The sequence below is a fragment of the Gopherus evgoodei genome, chromosome 7 (genome assembly GCF_007399415.2).
Source record: "Gopherus evgoodei ecotype Sinaloan lineage chromosome 7, rGopEvg1_v1.p, whole genome shotgun sequence".
NCBI lineage: Eukaryota > Metazoa > Chordata > Testudines > Testudinidae > Gopherus > Gopherus evgoodei.
Window position 1 is genome coordinate 87258271 of NC_044328.1, and position 26655 is coordinate 87284925.

Here is a 26655-nt window from a genome sequence, read left to right on the forward strand (position 1 = left end):
AACATTGAGTAACTGTTTTTCTGTGGTCTTCTCTGAAGTGTCAGATGCAGACCAGAATTTTAATGTCTGGTCCCTCACAATGCTATGTTTCCATAAATGATGAAAGGATGCTCTTGCATATTTGGTCAGTGTTTCTGTAGTGCAACTGAACTGGAATGCTTCAAACTACCTGCATCCTAATCACAGACCTGTTCTTGAGTAACTGTTGGTAGGAAAAAAGGGATGCTGTTGCAAAGTGAAAATCCACTGACCAAGAAGCTTATGCCACAAAACCTGCAAATACCACAGGCCAGGAATGCATCATACAGGCAGCCCAAATCGATGCTTCTTCTTAACAGGCTTTAAGTTAGTCAGTCTCTGTAGGTCCTCTTCAACTTCTGACTCCTCCATTTCATCATCTGCCGAAATAAGGATCTAAAAACAGAAATATAAATAGCATGTTTCAAATAAGATTCAATCTCTGTTTTTTCTCTTCTTTGAATCTATTTTAAATAACTTATTCTAGCAAAATGCCCAATTATTCAATGTTTAAGAAGAGAGGCTTTATTACAACAGGAGAATTTTGGATTTGTTAGGTTTCATGTCACTACCTGCCACTACTATCAGACACTTCAAATATTACATTAGAAGTAGAACTGTCGATTAATTGCAGTTAACTCACACGATTAATTCAAAAAAATTAATCTCGATTAATCACACTGTTAAACAATAAAATACCTATTTAAATTTATTAATTTTTGGATGTTTTTCTATATTTTTAAATATATTGATTTCTATTACACAGAGTGTGCAGTGTTCACTGTAAAAATGATAAATATAATTTTTCAATTCACTTCATACAAGTACTGAAGTGCAATCTCTTTATCATGAAAGTGCAACTTACAAATGTAGATTTTTTTTTTGTTACATAACTGCACTCAAAAAAAGAAAACAATATAAAACATTAGACCTTACAAGTCCACATAGTCCTACTTCTTGTTCAGTCAATCACTGAAGGAAAAAATTTGTTTGCATTTACGGGACTTAATGCTGCTTGCTTCTTATTTACAATGTCACCTGAAAGTGAGAAAAAGCATTTGCATGGCACCTTTGTAGCTGGCCATTGCAAGGTATTTATGTGCCAGATATGTTAAACATTAGTATGCCCCTTTCTTTGACAGGGTAACAAGCCTTGTAGATAGATGAGGAAGTGGTAGATGTGGTACATCTTGACTTTAGTAAGGCTTTTGATGCTGTCTCGCATGACCTTCTCATAAACAAACTAGGAAAATACAACCTAGAAGGAGCTACTATAAGGTGGGTGCAAAACTGGTTGGAAAATCGTTCCCAGAGAGTAGTTATCAGTGGCTCACAGTCATGCTGGAAGGACATAACGAGTGGGGTCTCACAGGGATTGGTTCTGGGTCTGGTTCTGTTCAATATCTTCATAATGATTTAGAGAATGGCATAGAGAGTACAGTTATAAAGTTTGCAGACGATACCAAGCTGGGAGGGGTTGCAAGTGCTTTGGAAGATAGGATTAAAATTCAAAATGATCTGGACAAACTGGAGAAATGGCCTGAAGTAAATATGATGAAATTCAATGAGGACAAATGCAAAGTTCTCCACTTGGGAAGGAACAATCAGTTGCACACATACAAAATGGGAAATGACTGCCTACTAAGGAGTACTGCGGAAAGGGATCTGGGGGTTATAGTGGATCACAAGCTAAATATGAGTTAACAGCGTAACACTATTGCACAAAAAAAAAAGCAAACATCATTCTGGGATGTATTAGCAGGAGTATTGTAAGCAAGACAAGAAGTAATTCTTCCGCTCTGCTCTGTGCTGATTAGGCCTCAACTCATAAGAATATCAGGGTTGGAAGAGACCTCAGGGGGTCATCTAGTCCAAATCCCCTACTCAAATCAGGACCAATCCCCAACTAAATAAACTGGAGTATTATGTCCAGTTCTGGGTGCCACATTTCAGGAAAGATGTGGACAAATTGGAGAAGCGCAACAAAAATGATTAAAGATCTAGAAAACATGACCTATGAGGGAAGACTGAAAAAAACTGGGTTTGTTTAGTCTGGAGAAGAGAAGACTGAGAGGGGACATGATAACAGTTTTCAAGTACATAAAAGGTTCTTACAGGGAGAAAAATTGTTGTTCTTAACCTCTGAGGATAGGACAAGCAATGGGCTTAAATTGCAGCAAGGGCAGTTTAGGATGGACATTAGGAAAAACTTCTCAACTGTCAGAATGGTTAAGCATTGGAATAAATTGCCTAGGGAAGTTGTGGAATCTCCATCATTGGGGATTTTTAAGCACAGGTTAGACAAAAACCTGTCAGGGATGGTCTAGATAATACTGAGTCCTGCCTTGAGTGCAGGGGACTGGACTAGATGACCTCTTGAGGTCCCTTCCAGTTCTATGATTCTATGCTTTGGCCATCATTCCAGAGGACATGCTTCTATGCTGATGACACTCGTTAAAAAAATACATTCAATTTGTAACTGAATTCCTTGGGGGAGGATTGTATGTCTCCTGCTCTATTTGTTTTACCCACATTCTGCCATATATTTCATGTTATAGCAATTTCAGATGATGACCCAGCATGCTGTTCATTTTAAGAACACTTTCACTGCAGATTTGACAAAACGCAAAGAAGGTACAAATATGAGATTTCTAAAGATAACTACAGCACTGAATTCCAGATTTGAGAATCTAAGGTGCTTTCCAAAATCTGAGAGGGATGAGGTATGGAGCATGTTTTCAGAAGTCTTAAAAGAGCAAAACTCTGATGTAGAAACTACAGAACTGCACCACCAAAAAAGAAAATCAATCTTCTACTGGTGGTATCTAACTCAGATGAAAATTAATATGCACTGGTCTGCACTGCTTTGGATCATTATCAAGCAGATCCTGTCATCGGCACGGATGCATGTCCTCTGGAATGGTGGTTGAAGCATGAAGGGATATATGAATCTTTAGTGGATCTGACACGTAAATATCTTGTCAAACCAGCTACAAGTGTGTCATGCAAACACTGTTGTCACTTTCAGATGACATTGTAAACAAGAAATGGGCAGCATTATCTCCTGCACATGTAAACAAACTTGTTTGTCTGAGTGATTGGATGAACAAGAGGTAGGATTGAGTGGACTTGTAGGCTCTAAAGTTTTACACTGTTTTATTTCTGAATGCAGTTTTTTTTGTAATAATTCTATATTTGCAAGTTCAACTTTTACGATAGAGATTGTACTACAGTATTTGTATTAAGTGAATTAAAAAAACTTGTTTTTTACTGTGAAAATATTTGTAATAAAATATAAAGTGAGCACTGTACATTGTACTCTGTGTGATAACTGAAATTATTTGAAAATGTAGAAAACATTCAAAACCATTTAAATAAATGGTGTTATTTTTAATCGTGCAATTAATTTTTTTAATTGCTTAATAGCTCAAATTAGAAAGTAACTTTCAAACATCGGAATGCTTTTTCATACTTCACCTTCTATGCAAGAAATAAATCAGAGTGCGCCAAATGTGTTTCTAACCAAGAGCAGTTTAAAGCAATTTGCTATGAACACATTTGCAGAAATTGAAGACTGCAGCCATCTTCATCTCTAATAGAGATATGGGCCCATAAAGTCTACAGGTACTATTATCTGATCTTAAAGAAAAGTCATTTGACTCAAGAAAGCTCTGCATACTGGGATCCCGCAAATGTTCCAGTTGTGGGCAGATGGGTTCTCTGACCACCTTTCAGTGGCAGTTTTATTTACTGAATACAAGAATAGTTACTACTGATAATGTAGAAAACTGATATTAAACAATAGTGACAGAAGTGCTCATATACTCAAGGAAGCTTCTTGTCTTTATGCAAAGCAAAATACTTAACAAAATTTTAAATAAGATTATCTTTAAATCAAGAAATTTTAAAAAATTGACTTTTTGGCCCCTTTACTTTCAGTGTAATTACTGAAAGTACCATGTTCCACAGAAAAATGGAACTAGAGAGATATAACAATGACTCTTACACAGCTGTATGCTTCAGATGAATGATCTTTCATCATGGTTAAGTTCTTTTAGTGGGTAGCAATCAAAAGAAACATTTCTGATCCACCTTAATTAAGCTCCTCTGTTAAGGAGGAGAATAGAATTGAGAGAATGATGTTTTCATCCTATCACAGTTGCTTAAAGTCAAATGCAAGGTTATTTGCAATGCTGAATGGGGAAGCGGCCATGGCACTTATTTGTAGTGTATAATCCTGTACACTAATGACTAGATATGGTTTTAAAACTGCTGTAGACTCTTTAACCTCACCAACCCTTAAAAAACAAACAAACAAAACCACTTGACATTGATCTTATGTTTAAATGTGTAAAATTTTTATCATAACAGACGAAATGCCTGTTTTAACAAATCTGAAGTCACCATTTTTAGATATACAATATCCTTATATGATAGCCATATTAAAGCTGTAGTTCACTATTAATTGAATTAACTGACACCACAGGATCTAAAAAACAATCCTCTTGAAAATTAGCAGTAGCCTTTTGAGGCATCTGAAACCCCAGGAAAATCATCAGCCGCTTTGTAAAGGGTCAATAAGAGAAGTGAATTAGCAGTCGCCGATTTATTCAATGGAGTCTTGCGTATAAGGGCTCTAGGCAAATTTAGAACAAAACTAATCAAATCTAAGATATTGTAAGCCAAGAGGAAGGGAGTTGACTCAGGTACAGCAAGCGGTGCATCTACATACTTCTGACTCTGACTCTTCATGCGATGCTGCTCTCCTGTATCGGACTTTACTTCCGTTCCTTGAATCTTGCCCCACTTCCTTTTCTTCAAGTTTAGCTTTTGTCTTCCCTTTCTTCATAAGAAAGTTATCCACTACCCAGAACATTAATGCCTGTTAACGGGAAAATTCACAGTTCAGTTTTTCTTTAGGTCAGCATATGTGTTAGTATTCAGACCTTGGAATGGAGTTAGGGAATAATTGTACTAAGTGGGATTTGGCCAAATACTGCAAAATCCTGTACAGATCCAGTCACATGAGCTAACATATACCATATATCTCCTGAAACATAGCTGCCCTATTTCCTGCTCTTGCACCAATAAGAAAAAAGCTGCTGCTTAGTGGGCATTTTTTATTAGCTCTTAATCTTGACATATGGATAGTCTTGCTTAGTCTAGGGCATTTCAATGGGATGATATTTTTTGGCACTCCAAACAAATTAATGCTTTCCTAAATAAACCTAATTTAACTGGAATTTTCTAACTGGTACAATCATATCTGTATAGTACATTCAACAATGGGCATTCTGTGCATCATTTCTGTGCCCAATGGCATTGTTGATTATGGATTTTATAGATATATATGTACATAATCACTTTATATGTATTATTTACACACACATGTGTTGAAGACTTGTAACACTAAGATATCACCAAGGCACATTGTGCGGTACAGATTAATTTTAACAGATGGAGAAGGGGATGGGTGGGGGGAGAGAAACACAAGTTAACCATCTTTGAAAAGCATACAGTTGTACTAACGTTAACAAAGAAGGGAACTATCAGCATGACGATAGCCAGCTCCAACTGGGGGTTCTCTATAGGATTCAATAAAGCTACCTGTGAAAAGAAAAAGATCAAAATTCAGACTACAACAGTATGTGTATGCAGTTGGGTTGGAAAGTGTTATAGAAAGTATTAGGCTGGTAGCCAGATGAATTAGAAAGGACAGTTTCACAGGAAAGGAATATAATTTTGTTACGGAAGGTTTATAAATTGCATTTAATAAACAAGTGGTGCTGACTGAAAGCAATCTGCCATCCCACTAATTTGTGATTACAGAAGGAATGTGATGACTTGTGAGTAGGTGAAGCAACCAGATACTACTTGATAAATTAATCACCTTATATTCCCAAAGAAAATGTCTGACACTCCATCACTTGGAGATTTAAATAAACTGGTCAGAATACTATAAAATATAGTGTAAAAAAATCCTGTTTTATTCTACAGGGATGGTATAGAACAGTGGTTCTCAAACTTTTGTACTGGTGACCCCATTCACACAGGAAGCCTCTGAGTATGACCGTCCCCTTATAAATTAAAAACACTTTTTTAATATTTAACACTATTATGAATGCTGGAGGTGAAGCGGGGTTTGGGGTGGAGGCTGACAGCTTTCAACCCCCCATGAAATAACCTCGCAACCCCCTGAGGGGTCCCAATCCCCAGTTTGAGAACCCTTAGTCTAGAACACCTAACAGCAGTTATTCAGGTCTAACTGCTGTGAGTAATCATCTTGAACGTTAAATTGTGTATGATGTACTAAACCAGACAATCCACCTGGTACCTACATGGCACTTTATTTCACAGTTCAGTTATATAAAATGCTTTATCAATTATAGACAAAACTATAAATTATCCCTTTAAAAGCGTGTGGACTTGTTGTTCCCACTTGATTCTACACTGAGATGAAAGTTTCTATTAGAGACATGTCCAAGATGATGTATGTGCTTCCTGCAGTTGAACTAACCATGGCCATAAAAGAGCTTTGACCAAGCAAAACAAAGCATAGGCTACATTCAAATATCCACTCAACCCTCTTTCCAGAAAGCTTTGACTGGAAGAACCAATATCTTGGAAATCACTTACAAACATATGCTGCAGTTTTAAAAAGTTAAATATCTGGACATGGGATGCAGAAGTTTTCAAATATTTTATAAAACAAAGACACTATAAAGGTGAATTACAATACACTATGGTGACTTTTGCTGCTCCAGGTAAGTATTATCATGCTTAGATTATAAATCAGGTCACTTACAATGTTATGATCTTTCATACAGATCTCAGCCTGTGAGTCATTCCTCATTACTGCAACTTCATTATGCTTACTGAACATGCTACCATAAACTTATTAGTGTAACTAATAGTATTAGCATATATTGGAGCTAAGCTATACTGTACCTGTATAAAGGCTCAAAATACACTTTGTGCTGCAGTAACTGACTTTTGTTTGCTTATTGGCTATTTTTTTAGTAACTCAGCAATGATTCCTTTATTGCAGTGTGAATTACTAAGGTTTTACTACAAAAAATGTAACAATGTTCTATTATGCTCTAAAACTATGGAAAAGAATACACATCAGGTTTAAAGTTAGAGCTGTAATTTAACTAAAGGAAAGGCTGATGCACTCAGTCTCCTTTTAGATAGCACTGCCAGCAGATTGAGAGATGTGATCATTCCCCTCTATTCGACATCGGTGAGGCCTCATCTGGAGTACCATGTCCAGTTATGGGAGAAACACTACAAGAGGGATGTGGAAAAATTGGAAAAAGAGTCCAGCGGAGGGCAACAAAAATTATTGGGGGCCGGAGCATATGACTTGAGGCTGAGGGAACTGGGATTATTTAGTCTGCAGAAGAGAAGAATGAGGGAGATTTGATAGCTGCTTTCAACTACCTGAAAGGCGGTTCCAAAGAGGATGGATCTAGACTGTTCTCAGTGGTGACAGATGACAGAACAAGGAGCAATGGTCTCAAGTTGCAGTGGGGGAGGTTTAGGTTGGATATTAGGAAAAACTTTTTCCACTAGGAGGGTGGTGAAGCATTGGAATGGATTATCTAAAGAGGTTCCACCACCTCCCTCCTTAGGAGTTTTTAAAGTCAGGCTTGACAAAGCCCTGGCTGGGATGATTTAGTTGGGGATTGGTCCTGCTTTGAGCAGGGGGTTGGACTAGATGACCTCCTGAGGTCCCTTCCAACCCTGTTATTCTATGATACCTCAGGTGAGCATGTGATCTTATATTGTACACGATGCAAAACCTACTAAATGCAAAATAGAATGGTGGCATTATCACCAGTGAAATCCAATTAGTGGTATCAGGATGCTCCATTACCATAGGCAACAGTTAAGTAGCACCAACTGTGGACCTTTACATAGCTTGCATGATAGCCTTAGTCTTTTTGGATTAAGTAGAATTAGTAGCTTATCACTTTCTGGCATCAATCTGCAATTCATTTAACTATAAAAATTGTATAAAGACTCAAACCTCTTTCCATTGAGGTATTAGGAGGACTATAATGATGATGGTTTTCTCAAACATCATGATCACTATGTACAGTGCACACTGTCCCACCCAAGCACTGCACTGCAGAGGGTCACCTACAAAAAAAGCAAAAGTTTAATACACCAATTTAGCCCACTATCACTTGACTTAACATATGTTTAAGAAAAACAAAAGCAAAATTAGACAAGGGAGAAAAACTTGGTAAACCAAAGTAAAACAAATATTTGATAAGTGGTTGCCATCTAAAAGTAGTCTGATGATATTTCTGAATAGCAACAACATTCATTGATATCCCTTTTCTTGGATGAAGTTGCCTTCCCTGAGCAGTCCAAATTTTTGTGCTTTACTTTAGAAAACTCAAAAGAGCACCTTTTGTTTAGTTAGGGAGCACCTTGTTACAGTTTGCTTTAGTATACATTATCGAACTCAGCAGATAAAGCACAGAATTAGCTTACATCTCACAAGATATTTACCTTTCCATAAAGCCAGTTGCTATAAATTATTTCCCACTTTGGCAAATAATTATGTTTTCTAAAGGCAGAAAACTTACACAATACTTGGCTGCTGCAGTGTATCTTGCTGTAGCATAGATAACCTTTTAAAAGAAAATAGAATATTCCTGCATTTGTGCTTTTGCCATCCTGTATATATAGGTATCTTATATAAATGTCAGCAACCATGAATGACTGATGGTAGTTATGGCAAGAACGGCAACAGATTACAAGAGAATGAGTAACCTTCAAAAACTTAATTTTGTTCAGAGCTTCCTGCAAGCTAATCAGGATATATCTTCATTGCACTGATTAAAGAAGTATCACATGTAAATCATAAAAACCTAAGTAATTTTGCTATACCCCAGGCAAGGTGCTGTACAATGAATACCAAGCAAAATACCGATTGCTCTGGAATTAGAACTGTCATACAAATATTCCAACAGAAAACGTATATATCCTGTTATAACTACAGCATAACTGAACATACCTGGTTGCAGCTGAGATAAGAGTGGAGTGCCTGACAAAACATTCAGCTGAATTTTAACCAGCATCACAATATCACCAAAATTTGACAGCTCAGGCATGCTTTCCTAACACTTAATTTAAAACAAAAGTTTTTCTACAGATTTCACCATTCACTTTCAACAAACAACTTTTAGAACCTCTTCAAATATCGCTTAATATTTAAATCTGTAAATAAAGTGCAATGGAAATTCAAATGCCTTTATACAGCTGTAATGCACAGTCGACCATGGCTACGTCCTTTCCCGGAAAGCTACTGAAAGATGTACAGCAAATAGTCTTGAGTTTTACACTCTCCTCTTGAAATTCCACAGCAGGTAGAAACTGATTTTTCAGACTAGCCCAGCTTTTCCCAGAAAAATTTCACCAGGAGATGTTCCTAGAGTGCTACAATTTGAATATACTGTTTTAAAGGCTTAAATTATACAGACCCAATGTCCGAAAGTGTGAAAACTGTGTGACGGTTCCTCAGCCAACAGATCATGTTTCCTGGTCTGCCATGTAACTATGAATTTTCCACAGATGTGGGGTTTGAGTTAAGAATGAAATTAACAGTGAATTCCCAGACTTGCAAACTTTTCTTTTATTAGTATTTTCTAATTTTTCCTTCATTACGTAACTTATGAAAAAAACAAAATTATAGCCTGAGCCACAGAGTTGCTATTCAGGCTTAAAAATCCATTCTGGGGTCCCTAAATTTTGAAAGCTACAGCAATTGAAATCAGGATCCCATATACTCTGATTCCACACCATGGGATTTGATACTATTGTACCTCAGAGTACACAACACTTTGGTTATAGTTAACAGAAATAATAAAAATCTACTAGTGGTAAACAGAAGTGCTGGCAAATGTCATTCTATCAAATCTGATGTCACAGTTAGGAAATGCAACTATTTAGGGACAGATGAGAGGTAGAATTTTAAAACCTTGCTGCCATTTAATAAATTAAATCTGACTCAGTTTTGACAGACAATATCCAAAGCTATCTTTCACTTTTATTACAGAAATAGTTTTAAAATTATGCATTTCATTAAAAAAAAAAATATTACTACATGTCCTCTAGAAAGTTACCCAGAAAATTTTCTTGAGTATCTACATTTTCAAAGATGAGGAAAGAAAACTCAAATTAAAAGTCAACCCAGAAAAGTGGTTTAAAAAAAAACACACTAAGTATGGAGCTCTAGAATTCTTAGCATTTTTCAGGACCCTCTATGACAATATAATTTATCTTGATCTTAAAAATCTTACAGGCCCTCAGAATTTAAATATTCTGTAAAAAGTAAAGAAGTTATGTAAAACAAGCTATGAAGCCAGTAGAAATTCTACTGTCCAAAAAATGCAGAGCCACAGATTTACTACTAATTATTATAGATTAATACATACACTGAATAACATCATCTAAAACATTTTCTTGGGAAAGCTTGAAAACAGAAAACTGAATTTGTGAACAGTATGACAGTTTATCAATAGCAAGGAAACAACTTGTATAAAAAAAACAATTCTAATACAATGCTCATATATCCAAGAGATGACTTTGCATATCAGATTTAGTGACCCATCAAGGTGGATGAGAGCTCACAGAAGCCACACTGAACTAGAATGGAGAGAAATCAGCTTTTCTTCCCATTCCCCACGAGAGAGAGAGCCTTAAAGATGCAAGTTAAGATAATTAATTGACCTGCTCTGAGGTAGACTAGGAGAAAAGCATAAACCTATTTTATCATGATCACACTCTCATTTCTGGAGGCTTCAGGGCTAAAAATGAATTGGTACATTTAGAGATAGTAATATTTCCACACTGTCTGAACAAAACACTTTCATTTGTGCCATTTAGATGAGAAAACCAGAATAATGGCATTGCCATCAGAGTTAGCTAGGATTTGTTCTTTCTTCTAATACCTAGACTGGTAAATAAAATACAGTTCAGTGTTAAACTAGAAAAATAGCAGTCTGATGGCACTCTTCTTATTGATAATCTTACTGTGTGAGGACCCTATGGTAATGTTCTCTTGTTGGTGAAGATTCTAGAGAAGGTGGTGTCACAGCTGTGGCAATATTTTGAGTCCTCCGATTTTTCGATTCTGTTCACCTGCTTTTAGATGTAGGTATAGCACAGATACTGCGGTTTCCCTGGTTGAGTCTCCTGCTGATGAATTAAAATAAAAGTGCTCATACTCATTCTTTTATCAGTGGCCTTGAGTAATCTTGACTGAGGTATTGATGTGGCTGCAGACTCTGCCAAAGGCAAGCCGCTCTTGCAATGGCTCTATTCACAAGGATACGCTTCAGATGGCTCCAGGCTGTTTAATGTAGGGTATCATAGGGTTCTTGTTCTTTCCCCCCTCCTGTTCAAGGTATATTTATGAGACTGTGGGAAATCTGCCCTTCCCCACCTGGCAATAACATTTGCGATCAACTAAAATGAACGCACTATCCTTTGGTTTAACTGGAAGGGTCCCCTCACTGAGTAAACTGCTTCCTTTAGTGGTGAATTCTGTTGATTATCAGGTCATATCCACCTGTTCCCTGCAGGCAGTTTCTGGGGAGTGGGATGAGCAGATATATGGAGTGAATGAAGATTTTGTTTTGAGGGTTATGTGGAGAGAGAGTCTTAGTCTTTGCACATTGGCCCTAACTTTCACTGTAGTTGTATAAAGATTATATATCATCTAGTGTGCTAGGCAGGATACTTGGCATGCCCTAGACATACAATATATCTGTATATGAGCAAAATAGATGGCTGTTTAATATTAACATATAAAATGAATTAGGATCGGAGGTTGAAATATGGAAAGAAGTTTTTCAATCTTAACATCTTTGTGTTTCAAGTACAGTGCATAAAAGGTTGTTACAAGGAGGAGGGTGAAAAACTGTTCATTAACCTCTGAGGATAGGACAAGAATCAGTGGGCTTAAATTGCAGCAAGGGAGGCTTAAATTGGACATTAAGAAAAACTTCCTAACTGTCAGGGTTGGTAAACACTGGCATAAATTATCTAGGAAAGATATGGAATCTTCGTTTTGGATAATTTTAAGAACAGGTTAGACAAACACCTCTCAGGAATGGTCTAGTTATTATTTAGTCCTGCTTAGAGTTCAGGGGACTGACTAGATCTATCGAGGTCCCTTCCATTCCTACGTGTCTGATTTTTTGATCATAGGTACATAGTTTAAATTGATAACATCTGAGTAACAATGCCACCACTACTTACTGAGCCAGAAGTGTGGCTCTTTACAATGCAAGGCTCCTCCAGATGCAGATAACTATGCCTTTGTAGAATTCTCAGCCATGGGAAGGAGCAGAAGGTTACCATATGATATGGGGCCACATTTCCTTTTAATCATTAAAACAATTAATTTGATGCTTATGAAAATGAAGGGTTATTAACACTGGCTAGTGAGAAAAATAACAAAAGCATACTAATTGCAAATTTTCTACTCATCTCTGGCAGTGCATCTCACTGCTATTTGGCAACACAGTATTACCAAGTCACACATCTCAAGAGCAACGAGAAACAAGCAAATTCAGTATTTATGTATAAGGTTAGGATTAGATTAATTTAAGTGGGGAAGTGGGATGCCAGGAGGAAGCATGAGCAGGAGAGTGCAAGAGGGGAGGACTTCTGCCTCAGACTGAGAAAGCAGGACGATCAGAGAGTTATCTTAAGTGCCTATACACAAACGCAAGAAGTCTGGGAAACAAGCAGGGAGAACTGGAAGTCCTGACACCATCAAGCAATTATGATGTGATTGGAATAACAAAGACTTGGTGGGATAAATCACATGACTGGAGTACTGTCGTGGATGGATATAAACTGTTCAGGAAGGACAGGCAAGACAGAAAAGGTGGAGGAATTGCATTGTATGTAAGAGAGCAGTAGGACTGCTCAGAGCTCCAGTATGAAACTGCAGAAATATCTGAGAGTCTCTGGATTAAGTTTAGAAGTAAGAGGAACAAGGGTGATGTCATGGTAGGAGTCTGCTATAGACTACCAGACCAGGGGGATGAGGTAGCGAGGCTTTCTTCTAGTAACTTCTGTTAGTTGCCGGATCACAGGCCCTGGTTCTTATGGAGGACTTCAGTCACCCCGATATCTGCTGGGAGAGAAATACACCGGTGCACAGACAATCCAGGAAGTTTTTGGAAAGTGTAGGGGATAATTTCTGGTGTAAGTGCTGGAAGAACCAATTAGGGGCAGAGTCTTCTTGACCTGATGTTCACAAACAGAGAAGAATTAGTAGGGGAAGCAACAGTGGATGGGAACCTGGGAGGTAGTGACCATGAGATAGTTGAGTTCAGGATTCTGACACAAGAAAGGAGAGCAGCAAAATACAGACCCTGGACTTCAGAAAAGCAGACTTTGACTCCCTCAGGGAACTGATGGGCAGGATCCCCTGGGAGAATAACTTGAGGGGGAAAGGAGTCCCGGAGAGCTGGCTCTATTTTAAAGAATCCTTATTAAGGTGGCAGGAACAAACCATCCCGATGCGTAGAAAGAATAGTAAATATATCAGGCAACCAGCTTGGCTTAACAGTGAAATCCTTGCTGATCTTAAACAAAAAAAGAAGCTTACAAGATGTGGAAGATTGGACAAATGACCAGAGAGGAGTATAAACATATTGCAGAAGTGAAATCAGGAAGGCCAAATCACACTTGCAGTTGCAGCTAGCAAGAGATGTTAAGAGTAACAGGAAGGGTTTCTTCAGGTATGTTAGCAACAAGAAGAAAGTCAAGGAAAGTGTGGGCAACTTACTGAATGAGGGAGGCAACCTAGTGACAGAGGATGTAGAAAAAGCTAATGTACTCAATGCTTTTATTGCCTCTGTCTTCCTGAACAAGGTCAGCTCCCAAACTACTGCATTGGGCAGCACAGCATGGGGAGGATGTCACCAGCCCTTTGTGGAGAAAGACGTGGTTCAGGATTATTTAGAAGAGCTGTATGAGCACAAGTCCATGAGGCCGGATGCACTGCATCCGAGGGTGCTAAAAAAGGTTAGTCGATGTGATTGCAGAGCCATTGGCCATTATCTTTGAAAACTCATGGCGAATAGGGGAGGTCCCGGATGACTGGAAAAAGGCTAATGTAGTGCCCATCTTTAAAAGAGGGAAGAAGGAAGATCCGGGGAACTACAGACCGGTCAGCCTCACCTCAGTCCCTGGAAAAAACATGAAGCAGGTCCTCAAGGAATAAATTCTGAAGCACTTAGAGGAGAGGAAAGTGATCAGGAACAGTCAGCATGGATTCACCAAGGGCAAGTCATGCCTGACTAACCTAATTGCCTTCTATGATGAGATAACTGGCTCTGTGGATGATGGGAAAGCAGTGGACGTGCTATTCCTTGACTTTAGCAAAGCTTTTGATACGATCTCCCACAGTATTCTTGCCAGCAAGTTAAAGTAGTATGGGCTGGATGAATGGACTATAAGGTGGATAGAAAACTGGCTAGAACGTCAGGCTCAATGGGTATTGATCAATGGCTCCATGTCCAGTTAGCAGCTGGTATCAAGCGGACTGTCCCAAAGGTCAGTTTTGTTCAGTATCTTCATTAATGATCTGTAGGATGGTGTGGACTACATCCTCAGCAAGTTTTCAGATGACACTAAACTGGGAGGAATGATAGATATGTTGGAGGGTAGGGATAAGATACAGAGGGACCTAGACAAATTAAGAGCATTGGGCCAAAAGAAATCTCATGGGGTTCAACAAGAAGTGCAGAGTCCTGCACTTAGGACAGAAGAATCCCATGCACTGCTACAGACTAGGGACCAAGTGGCTAGGCAGCAGTTCTGCAGAAAAGGAGCTAGGGGTTATAGTGGATGAGAAGCTGGATGAGAGTCAACAGTGTGCCCTTGTTGCCAAGAAGGCTAACAGCATTTTGGGCTGTATAAGTAGGAACACTGCCAGCAGATCGTGGGATGTGATCATTTCCCTCTATTCAGCATTGATGAGGCCTCATCTGGAGTACTGTGTCCAGTTTTGGGCCCCACACTACAGAACGGATGTGGACAAATTGGAGAGAGTCTAGCTAAGGGCAACAAAAATAATCAGGGGGCTGAAGCACATGACATATGAGGAGAGGCTGAGGGAACTGGGATTGTTTAGTCTGCAGAAGAGAAGAATGAGGGGGGATTTGATAGCTGCTTTCAACTACCTGAAAGGCAGTTCCAAAGAGGATGGATCTAGACTGTTCTCAGTGGTAGCAGATGACAGAACAAGGAGTAATGGTCTCAAGTTGCAGTGGGGGAGGTTTAGGTTGGGTATTAGGAAAAATATTTTCACTAGGAGGCTGGTGGAATGGGTGACCTAGGGAACTGGTGGAATCTCCTTCCTTAGAGGTTTTTAAGGTCAGGCTTGATGAAGCCCTGGCTGGGATGATTTAGTTGGTGATTGGCCCTGCTTGGAGCAGGGGTTGGACTAGATGACCTCCTTTTCAACCGTGATATTCTATGATTCTGTGAACAAAAATTATAGCTACAGTAAATCAAATTATAGTTTGATTTACTGGACGCACTGGAGTGCTTTGCAGGCTAAGAAGTTAAAGCAAGCAGAGACAACAGAGCAAGATTTAAGTTAGAAACATGGTCATTTTTACTAAGTTGTTCTAGACACCTGTTGTCTATTCAGAGCAACTTAAGAAGTATAACATCACAAAGATGGGGAGAATGTTTCTGTATTTGAGATACAGAATAGGTTCTTGCCAGTGTGAATTAGGGTGGCCAGATTACATGAACAAAGTATCGGGATGCATGGGGGGGGCAGGTCCGGAGCGCCACTGAAGCAAAAGGAAAAAAAAAAAAGCCGAGCTGGAGTGCTGCCAAAGCGCAAAAAACACCCCCTGAGCCAGTATATTGGGACAAATGGCGTCCCAACTATACATCCATCAGGACGCAGGACAAATGACTGACTATCAGAACGATCCCGATTTTATCGGGACATCTGGTCACTCTAGTGTGAATTTCAGCTGTTTCTCCCGCGTTCTTATGTTCACATGAATTCTAAATATTAAAAGCTTGACTTCTAACTTGTTGTACTTGAAAACACAAAGATAATGTTAAGATTGAAAAACTACAATGAATAACTATTCTTGGGGTATAGTCACGCAGTTTTACTTATAAAGCGCCACACACATCTAATCTGCTGCATAAACAGTAGCCACTTCTGAACATAAAAATTCTGTTATCAGTCCTTTCCTGGAGGCATTTATATCTTAAAACTATCTTTCATATAAAGATAGACTCTCAATACAAGCAGTAGGAGTGCTATTTCTGCTGGACAACATCTTAAGTAATGAATCACTAGAGAATAAGTAATACGGCTAAGAAGGGAGATGATCTCATAGCAAGAACTATCATGAGAATGTATTTCTAGAAACTATATAACCAAACAGCACAGGACAGTGTCATTGGTCAGTTCAGGCAGAGAAGAGAGCCCTGGTTTTTATTTATACTTGCAATCAAGATGAAGTCAAGTATCAGCGGATAGTCATGTTAGTCTGTATCCACAAAAACAACAGGGAGTCCGGTGGCATCTTCAAGACCAACAGATTTATTTGGGCATAAACTTTCGTGGGTTAAAAAACCTCACTTCTTCAGAAAGCTTATGCCCAAATAAATGTTAGCATTTAAGGTGCCACCAGACTCCTTGTTGTAATTAAGATGAAAACATCCTCTTCAGAAGAAAGAAGTTCCTTTGCCTACCTCCAGAGAAATCTTTCAGTAAAATATTGAGGTTCTTGCTCACAGTTCTAGGTCTCCCTTAGAGGATTTTTAGTAGGCAGATCTGAGACCCCCAACAGATTGTGTGTAGAAAATATACGTTCAAATTTCTTAAATTTACCTTTGAACATTAAAAATACATGACACTAACAATTGAGTACAGTTTAGTTCATAGTTATGTAATCAGTTTTTTTTTAAACAAACAAGTTATTTACCCTTTTTAGATAATGTGAAAGAAAAGAAAACCTAAGAGCACAAATCGCAGACCAAATATTTTCTCATTAAGACTAAAAACATTTTCTAAAATGTCACCAGAATGTTCGGTGGGAACATCACTCTACCTTCATTATGGACAAAAGTATCCAAGCGTACAATGACTGGCTGAATTAAAGGAATCAAATCTTATTTGCACAAAAATAATAATTTTTCAGTTGTAACAACTAGTTAACTACATACAAAATGTTTCCACTATATCAACAGAAATAGTTTACAGTAAATTTTTTTTGTAATGGCACTTATGATAGCTTAGTACAAAAGACAAAAAACTTTTTCTGGAAAAAAAGTGTGTCAACTTGCAACATTAGGAATCACAGAGCAAGAAAACAGATGAAATGGACATGAATAAAAAGATGCAAAAGCTTAAACACGAAGTCATCAGAAACTTTTTTAAGAGCTACATGAACTAAAAGATAATCGGATTATTGCAGGCATCAGTTATAGGAATCCAGCTGGAGATGAACTGCCTGATAAATGAATTTAATGAGAAGCATTCTTATTTTTCATAAATTAAATGTGAATGATGATGTTATTGAGGAGAAATACTGAAACGGTCCTGGTTCCACAATGGGACAGATAAAAATGATCATTCGTTAGTTATCCTGATCTGAGGAACATGGTTATAGATGCCAAAAAATGATGAAGTAAAAATTGTTTTTAAAAGGGATATGTCAACTTGAAATGTACAGAATTTACGAAATGAGTTAAAAGTAGTTTCAGGAACTCTGCCCACCAACTTTTATGGTTTTGAATAACAGTTTCCTGTTTTAAAAAAAGTCTTTTTGAAACAGGGGAAACTGACTGACTACACAAGGGAAAATAGTGACAATGAATATACAGCAAGTACTATTAAAGGCAGAAAATAGAGAGAGATTTCTCTCTCTCTCTCTCTAATTCTTTGAGCTGTGGTAAGCTTAGTTATTTGTAACACTAGTAGGCCAACAATGGTATTTCAGTTTGAAAATTAAGTTGATTGTGTCCCCTTAAGAGAGACTATAGTTATCAGTGACTACGTGGGCAGAAAGGCTTTGACTTAGGCCATGAGCTCAACCGAAGAGACAAACTTTTGATCTTACTCAGGTCTAGGTGACAGCTAAGTTGTTTATTTTGCCAGCAGATACATAAATTCATCATGGAGTGTATTCTTCTAGGACATAAAAGCATTTCAGTTAAAACTTAAGGTGGAAAGTACAATAGAGCTAAGATGTTTCTGACAAAAATCAGACGCCTAACAACTACAACTCAATTAGGTATTCTTGTTTTAATAGAAAGTATGGAGCTAGTTTAGGGATGTGCATACCTGAAAAGTGGGTGTATGAATGGAGAGACAACTACCCATGTATATCAATATATTGACTAATTTCTGGTAATATTCATAAACAAGAAATGCTGGCTGTTAGAGATTTAAGGTGTTAAATTCTAAGATTACTACTAAACTTTGGAGGATGGAGTTCTAATTTCTGTTACATCAACACAATCCCAGTAATGTCACTGGGATTACAGAGGTGAGCTGGGTTTCCCTAGTTAGATACAAGTACTTAGGTAGAAAAAATTTCCTTCCTTCACCATCACAACCTAAGGTGAGGCTTATTTTAGTGGCATAGGTTCTCTTTTGTGAAGATTTTCCATGTAGTATATGCATGTCCAAAAAACAAGAAAAAATGGACCTTTCTAGAATTTAAAATAGGCAAAATAGGATATCATTTACAGTGTGAAGATGTAACTGTGAATTGCGAGTTCTCTCTAGTACTAAATAGTTGTGTCTAGAAATACTCCATATGTAATAAAATTTCAAGTATAACTGCACTGAGAAGTCAATTAAGACCAATGATTCAAAGCATCTAGGGACTTGAGAGAGGGAATCACCATTACAGGAAGCCTAAAGGACACAAATCAACACTTAATATAAGAATGGGTTTATTGCAGAAGCACTATGTTGTTCCACTTTACTGTGAGCTTGGCAGCACTTCCATTATAAACATCTGATGTTAGGATTTACCACTAGAAAACTATTTGTTTGGAATTAGTCATAAAATTCACAAGTCATCTGATACTTGTATTTCACAAGGTCATTTAATTTTTTGTGTGCTTTTTCATTAATTACCTTTTTTAAAAAAATCATATGTAGTCAACTGCTAGTTACAGTACTTTTCCAAAAGTTGTTATTCTGTATTAACAAAAGAAAATTTAATTTTAAAAATTAAGTATTCAACCATATATTGTTCATTTCTACATTGTTTGTAAAGTACCTGTACTGAGTGTTAGCTCTGAAACTTGGCTAGAAGATTCCCAATCTTATCTTTAAATGTGAGTGGCTTAGTTAAGTTAAAGCTTCAATTTAAATGGTCTTTGACTGCAACCTATACAAAATGATCTTTAAAATTAAAATTGCGCTGAATATTTTGGAAGAAGATTCGCTATTTTTTTTTGTCTAGTAAGTTTTTTTTATATTTTACAAAAAGGATAATACCTTGCAGACAGGCTTCCATTTGTATCGTATGCCATGCTAACTGAGTTTTAAGGTTTTTTTAAATATAAGGAAAAAGTTGTTTATTAGGTGCTCCTATATAATACCCAAGGTATAGCAGCCAATTAAAAAACTGCAAAGGGATTGTGGCAGAGCACTGGCTTTGCCTCAGGGCGTTCTGTACTTCTAGGTGATTAGTGTTTGCCTCAGAGATTTCCTGTGACCCTCCGTGTAGCCTCTCTCCCCTCCTAGAGGCAAGGATTACAGCTGGCCTACAGAACTCGTAAAGCAGCGAGGCCACATTACTCCAAAGAAAACAGCTGAGGGCCGAACCCCCCTGGCCCCACGGAAACACTCGCCCACCTCCCCCCCCGGCCCAGCGGAAACACTCCGCCCAGCCCTGCAGAAACAAACCCTCCTTTCCCAGTGCCGCCCCACCAAAACAGCTATGGGCCAAAAAGGAAGGTTGGGGGTGGGGAGGTGATACTTGATTTTAAATCAACCAGGGGCTCCCAGCTGAAGAGCTGGCTGGGAGTCCTCAGGGTCAAATTAAAGGGCCCGGGGCTCCGGCGGCTGCTGGAACCCAGCTTTGTGGGGCTGGGGCAGGGATTTAAAGGGCCTAGAGCTCCTGCTGCTGAGGGGAGCCCGAGCCCTTTAAATCCCAGCCCCAGCGCATCCGCTGGAGCCGCCACCGGGATTCAAAGGGCTCGGGGCTGCCCATGGCGGCGGGGAGCCCTGATCCCTTTAAATCTCAGCCACGGCTGGGAATCTCTACGGGGAGCCCTGAGCCCTTTGAATCCCGGCCACGGCTGAGATTTAAAGGGTTCTGGGCTCCCCAAGGCTGTGAGGAGCCCAGAGCCTTTGAATCCCCTCCGCAGCTGGCAGGGCCGGCTTTAGGAAATGCGGGGCCCAACTTGAACATTTTCGGCGGGGCCCCAGCAGGGATGACTGAAAGAAAAAAAAAATGTAAAAAAAAAAGCCTTTCATTTCTTAGTAACTGGTTCCCTATAAAAAGTTCTTCCACAGTATGTATTTTTTGTACCAGTAGGGTTATCATACGTCCGTATTTTCCTCCTGGATGGCGATTTAAGATCCAAAAAGCCTGACATGTCCGGGAAAGTACAGATGTATGTTAACCCTACCTAAAGTTCTTTTTTAAAAAGATGTGTCTGAACTAGAAATGAGCTCTGCCACTCCCTGAGGGTGTGCTAGGGTGCACATGTGGGTCCCAGCTGCTCCCTGCCCACCTCATTGAAGCAGGTGTGCAGGGTTACTTCCCTGGGAACTACAGGGCACCAGTGGACATGGGGCTGGCTGGAGGTGGAGGGGAGGTGGCTGGAGGTAGGGTCTGGCTGCAGGCTGGGCAAGGCGTGTGGAGCAGGCTGGAAATGGCATGTGGGATGGGCTGGCTGGCTTCAGGCAGGGCCACAGGGGGGTTGTGGCATGGGTTGGCAGGGCTGGAGACAAAGGAGTGCAGGACTGGCTGACTTCAGGCAGGGGGGTGCGGCAGGGGTTCGCTGGAGACAGGGAAGGGGGTGCAGGGCTGGCTGGAGACAGGGGTTGGTGCAGGGCTGAAGGAAAGGCAGGGGGTGAGGGGCTAGCTGGAGACAGGCTGGCTGTGGGCAGTGGGTGCAGGGCTGGCTGCAGACAGGAACTGGTGCAGGCAGGGAGTGGCTATGGGCAACTGGTGCAGGTACAGGGGGTACAGCCCATCCTGTATGGTGACTGCCCCCTCCTCCTGCCTCCCCCACCAGGGTAGCAGTAGCAGCCCGTGGCTCAGGGGCTATTTAAAGGGCCTGGGGCTCCCCTGCTTCCACTGCCCCAGCCCTGTAAATAGCTGCAGGAGCCCTGGGGAAGTGGTAGGGCTCCAGGGGCTATTTAAAGGACCAGGGCAGCAAAGGCATCTGGAGACAACCCCACCCCCGCCGCTACCTCTGGGCTCTGGGGGCTATTTAAAGAGCCTGCGGCTCCCCTGCTTCTACCGCCCCAGCCCTGTAAATAGCCGAGGGAGCCCTGGGGAAGCGATGTGGCTTCAGCGACTATTTAAGGACCGGGGTGGCAGAGGCAGCTGGAGCCCCGGCCCTTTAAATAACCCCCAGAGCCCCCCGCTACCCCAGGGCTCTGGGGGTATTTAAAGGGCCTGGGGTTCCCCTTCTTCTACCGCTCCAGCCCTTTAAATAGCCACGGGAACCCTGGAGAAGTGGTGGGGCTCCGGTGGCTATTTAAAGGGCCGGGGCAGTAGAAGCGATGGGAACCCTGGACTTTTTAAATAACCCCCAGAGCCCCACAGCCCTACCCCAGGGCTCCAGCAGTGGTGCTCTGGTGGCAATTTAAAGGGCCTGGGAGCCACAGGCCTTTTAAATTGCCCCCTAGGGAAGCTGGGCCACCCCGCTACAGCACACTGGCTTTTGCCGGTACACCGTACTGGGGCTTGGGCATGTGGCCCTCTTAGGGGTGGGCTGATTTAGGGGAATTGGTTGAATTGGCCTAAAACCGGCCTTGGCAGCTGAGATTTAAAGGGCTCTGGGCTCTCTGCAGCTGCGGGCAGCCCAGAGCCCTTTGAATCCTGCTGATATTTAAAGAACTCTGAGCTCGCGGCTGCCCACAGTGAGGGGGAGCTCAGAGCCTTCTGAACTGCGGCCGCGGCTGGGATTTAAAGGGCTCTGGACTCCCCGTGGCTGCAGGCAGCCCAGAGCCTTTTGAATCCCTGCCGCGTCTGAGATTTAAAGAGCTCTGAGCTCCCCCTCACTGCGGGCACCTCAGAGCCTTTTGAATCCGGGTCGTGGCTGAGATTTAAAGAGCTCTGGGCTCCCCATCACTGCGGGCAGCCCAGAGCCTTTTGAATCCTGGCTGTGGCTGAGATTTAAAGGGCTCTGAACTCCCCGCCGCTGCGGGCAGCTCAGAGCCCTATGAATCCCGGCCGCGGCTGAGATTTAAAGAGCTCTGAGCTCCCCGCCGGTGAGGGCAGCTCAGAGCCTTTTGAATCCCGCTGCGGGCCGCACAGTGAGCCTCTGTTGCCTGGGTTACAGCTTACTGAGTCACCTTCATCATCAGCCAGTCAACCCTCTTCTTGGTTAAGAACCCTCTTTAGTTCTTCTCAAGGGAGTGTGTGTGTATGAGGGGGGGGAGGGGAACCCAGGCCTGCCCTCTTCTTCTGGTTCCAGCCCAGGGATCCTAATTGGCAGCAGAAACAGGTAGTATTCCTATACTACAGGGCTATAGCCCTTCCCTGGGCTACTTCCCCAAATGGCCTCTCCTAGCACCCTCCTTGGTACCTGATCTTGCTTGTTCTCCCGGGTCTTTTATTGTGCACCTTCTTTCTTCCAGTCTTCCCACCACACACCTTCCTACTCCCAGTTCCTAGCAGCTGGCCTCTCTGAAGGGGCTTCTTTTTAAACTAGTCCCAGACGGTTCTAATCAGGCTTCAGGTGATCTGATTAGCCTGTTTCCTTTGATTGTTTCTAATCTGTTCTTAATTGGTTCCAGGTGTCTTATGGAGTCTGACTTAATTGCTTCTAGCACCTTCCTGACTGCTCTGGGGTAGCCCCTTCCTTGGTCACTCAGGAAAAAGAAAACTATTCATCCAGTGTCCAGTGTCTTCTACCAGGTCTGCACCCAACAGATGCAAGTCAAGTGTTAGAATGGACTATTCCACAACCATTTATGTAATAATGACCATCTTTAAAAGTGCAGTGTCACTGCAATGCTCTTCTCTCCAATTCATTTAGTTGCAAGAATAGAAATATTTACCATATTCACCAAAGCGAAGGGACTCCCACTGCTGCCATTCCACAATGCTGCTGACTATGCGCACACCAGCATAGATTAGCAGCATCCCTAAGGTTGCATCCAGCAAGAAGTTTATAAGGTACCTGGAAGGAGGGAGAAAGAACAGATGAGAAAAAACAATGAGCATGGGGGTTTTTCTCTTGGAGTTAGGGGGCATCATATTGCTGCAACTGATGAAGGGTAAATTTGCTTGCCTCTCTGAAAGGCCAGCATCACTATGAGATTTAAAAAACTTCAACAGTTACTTATTTGCCTCTGTTTCTTATCTGAGATTTTAAACAGTTTTAGAACTGCTGCACTACTTAGTGTTTGTCGTTCCAGTTAAATGTCAAATGAAATTCCATGTATTTTTGTGTATAAACTCCAATTTGCATTTTATGCCCTCAAGTTAAAATCAACTTCATCTTCCACTCTCATTTCACTATTTGGAAAGACTTCATTTAAGTGGAGCCTGAGAACAAAATTTTAGTTTAAAAACACCTTGTTTCTTATATTGCTTGGAAAACAGCTCTGAGTGAAAAAATCACACTCATTCCAATCACGGAAAATACTGACTCATTGCATGTGGATGTTATAGGAAGGCACAGCTCTTACATATGTGAGATGCTGAAGCTATCAGTTTTTCTACGAAAAAGTAATGCTTGTAGACCCAGCTATGAACAGCCCGGTGCTAATACAATATATGTATGGTGTAATAACTATAGAATACAAATTTAAAGTAATTCTACCAAATGTTAGACTTGACTGATTTAATTCCACCAAGTCAATTACAGTAACTCCTCACTTAAAGTTGTCCCGGTTAAGGTTGTTTCGTTGTTACCTTGCTATAGGGAACGTGCTCATTTAAAGTTGTGCAATGCTCCCTTCTAATGTCATTTGGCAGCCGCCTGCTTTGTCCACTGCTTGCAGGAAGAGCAGCCTGTTGCAGCTAGCTGGTGAAGACTTGGAACCAGGGTGGACCGGCAGCCCCCATATCAGCTCCCTGCTCCGCTAAGCTCCCTGTGCAGCAGCTGCCATCAGGCTAGCAATTGCAGCTGTCCCTCCCCCCACGGCCATGTGCTGCTCCTGCCCTCTGTCTTGGAACTGCTCCCCAAGCCTCCTGCTTGCTGTGTAAGGGGTGGGGGCTAATATGAAGGTGTCCTCCTCCCCCCTGCTCCTACATCACACTTACCCCTTCTCCATATAGAGCAGGGTGGGGACACAGACTGAAAGAGACAGAGAAAGCCTGGGGCAGCAGCTGCTGTCTCAACTTCCTGATCCACTTAAAAAGACAATGCACTTAAGAGTGGATCAGCTTATTTAAAGGGGCAGTGTGCATTTCTCTCTCTCTCTCCCACACACAACGTGTGTATCTGTCTGCTATGCTATCTCCCCTCCCCTCCATTCCTGCTGCCTTGTAGAGGCTATATTAACAACCTGTTAACCCTTGAGGGCTCAGCAGAGTGCTAGTTCATCATTTAGCACAAGGGTTCTCAAACTGGGGTCAGGACCCCTCAGGGGGTCACAAGGTTATTACATGGGGGTGGGTGCGAGCTGTCAGCCTCCTCCCGAAACCCTGCTTTGTCTCCAGCATTTATAATGGTTAAATATATTAAAAAGTATTTTTAATTTATATGGGGGTGGTGTCACACTTAAAGGCTTGCTATGTGAAAGTGGTCACTAGTACAAAAGTTTGAGAACCACTGATTTAGGAGCAAGGCATTCCCTGGGAAATATCCCACCCTCTTCCACCATTTAACTTTGCCACCTCAACCAAGCTTCACAATCATCATAGCTGTGAACAGTATTAAAATGTTCAAAATGTAGTTAGTGCGTGCATGCGTGCTTTTTTGGTCTGGTGAAAAAAATTTTTCCTGGAACCTATATCCCCCCCATTTACATTAATTCTTATGGGGAAATTGGATTAGTTTAACATCGTTTTGCTTAAAGTCGCATTTTTCAGGAACATAACTACAACGTTAAGTGAGGAGTTACTGTACAGTATATAGCCATTCTGAATATTGTAATTGTACGTATCTTCAGAAAAAGACTGTCTAAAACCCCTTCTCTTTTTAATATATGTATACACTATTTCAACAGTTATATAGTTGCTACTCTACTGTTAAGTTGTTTTTAAAAAAACTTTTGGCTGTATGGCATACACCAAAAGCTAAAGTGATTATTACCGAATTTAAGTGAATCACGAGTTATATCTTCACCCAAATGTTACCAGAACATCTTGTAAGTCAATGTATTTCATTTGCTAATCACTCTTGGCTGAACAAGGTAATAGCTCAGGTGCTACCAGTGACATGACATTAAACTGTTCTTTTAAAGGCCACATTGGGTTGAAAATTTTTAACATGAATACTTGAAGCCAGTCAAGTGTCTTGATGGTAACTCTTTGCACTGCTACCTGGGATTCTTGCTTCCATGTGGATGGTGTGCCCATGTACAAAGGGTGACAACATTATCTGTTTTACTTGCACATTTGCAGCAGGAAAACTGGAGTCTCAGAGAAAGCTATTGACACTCTCTAGTGATTGGAAGAAAAGGGCTGTGGTGGTGAAATGGGTACTATTAAAAAGAGGAGATGAGGTGTAAAGGGATAAAATGGTAGTCTCCCAAACTAAGCCTCAACACCAGTTGTGGGTTCAGAAGAGGCTCAGCAAGAGTATAAAAAGAAACCAAAACTTCTGTTGACATGCCATGTTGCACCCAAGTCTTAGACACACAGCTTTTTGTGCAGAATTGGTATTTCCATAATCATTTTTTAAAAATGTTAACACAAGTCTGCTTCAAAATTATGATTAAGAGGACCATATAATCAATTTTTGAGTGTTTACCAAAGGAACCAACAAGCAACACAAGTATCTCTAACACAAACCATTTTATTCCAGGCCACAAGAGGTCACTGCAGTCTGAAAAGTGAGAAAATACCAAGTAGGCTATAGAAGTTAAAAATGACTCATTTTAGGTGGACAGCCTAATTTGACAAGGTTCTGGCTCTGCCTCTTGCATTCCCACAAGATTAGGAGCTACAACTACACTGAAGTTTATTTCATGATACTAGTCTGTTTATAAGAATTTTAAAAACTAAACCCGTGTGTAATTATTTGATAAAAATACAACGGCCTTCAAATAATAATTTATTGATTTGCTGTACAGCCACCATTTCAACTAAACTGAGAACAGCCCACTGAACATGAGCTCAGAATCTTCTAAGCAAGCAGTGTCCTTTGGGGCAATGTGTGGAGCCAACCCTCTAGCTGGGATCCAAGAGTGTAAAATGCAGGTCCAAAATTATATGCTGTTAAAAGTGGTTTTACAGCACCCATTAC

General features: G+C 40.6%; 1 protein-coding gene across 1 annotated transcript in view; it reads right to left on the reverse strand.

Annotated features, from left to right (window-relative positions):
* The window catches only part of LOC115654695 (musculoskeletal embryonic nuclear protein 1-like), a 97588-nt gene that overhangs the window by 13355 nt on the left and 57578 nt on the right, over positions 1–26655 (reverse strand). The window contains exons 4-8 of the mRNA XM_030569364.1: positions 23297–23418; positions 8051–8163; positions 5548–5625; positions 4751–4900; positions 307–414 (exon numbers count right to left, since the gene is read on the reverse strand). Coding sequence (XP_030425224.1) covers positions 307–414; positions 4751–4900; positions 5548–5625; positions 8051–8163; positions 23297–23418 — 571 coding nt within the window. The remainder of the gene's footprint in view (positions 1–306; positions 415–4750; positions 4901–5547; positions 5626–8050; positions 8164–23296; positions 23419–26655) is intronic.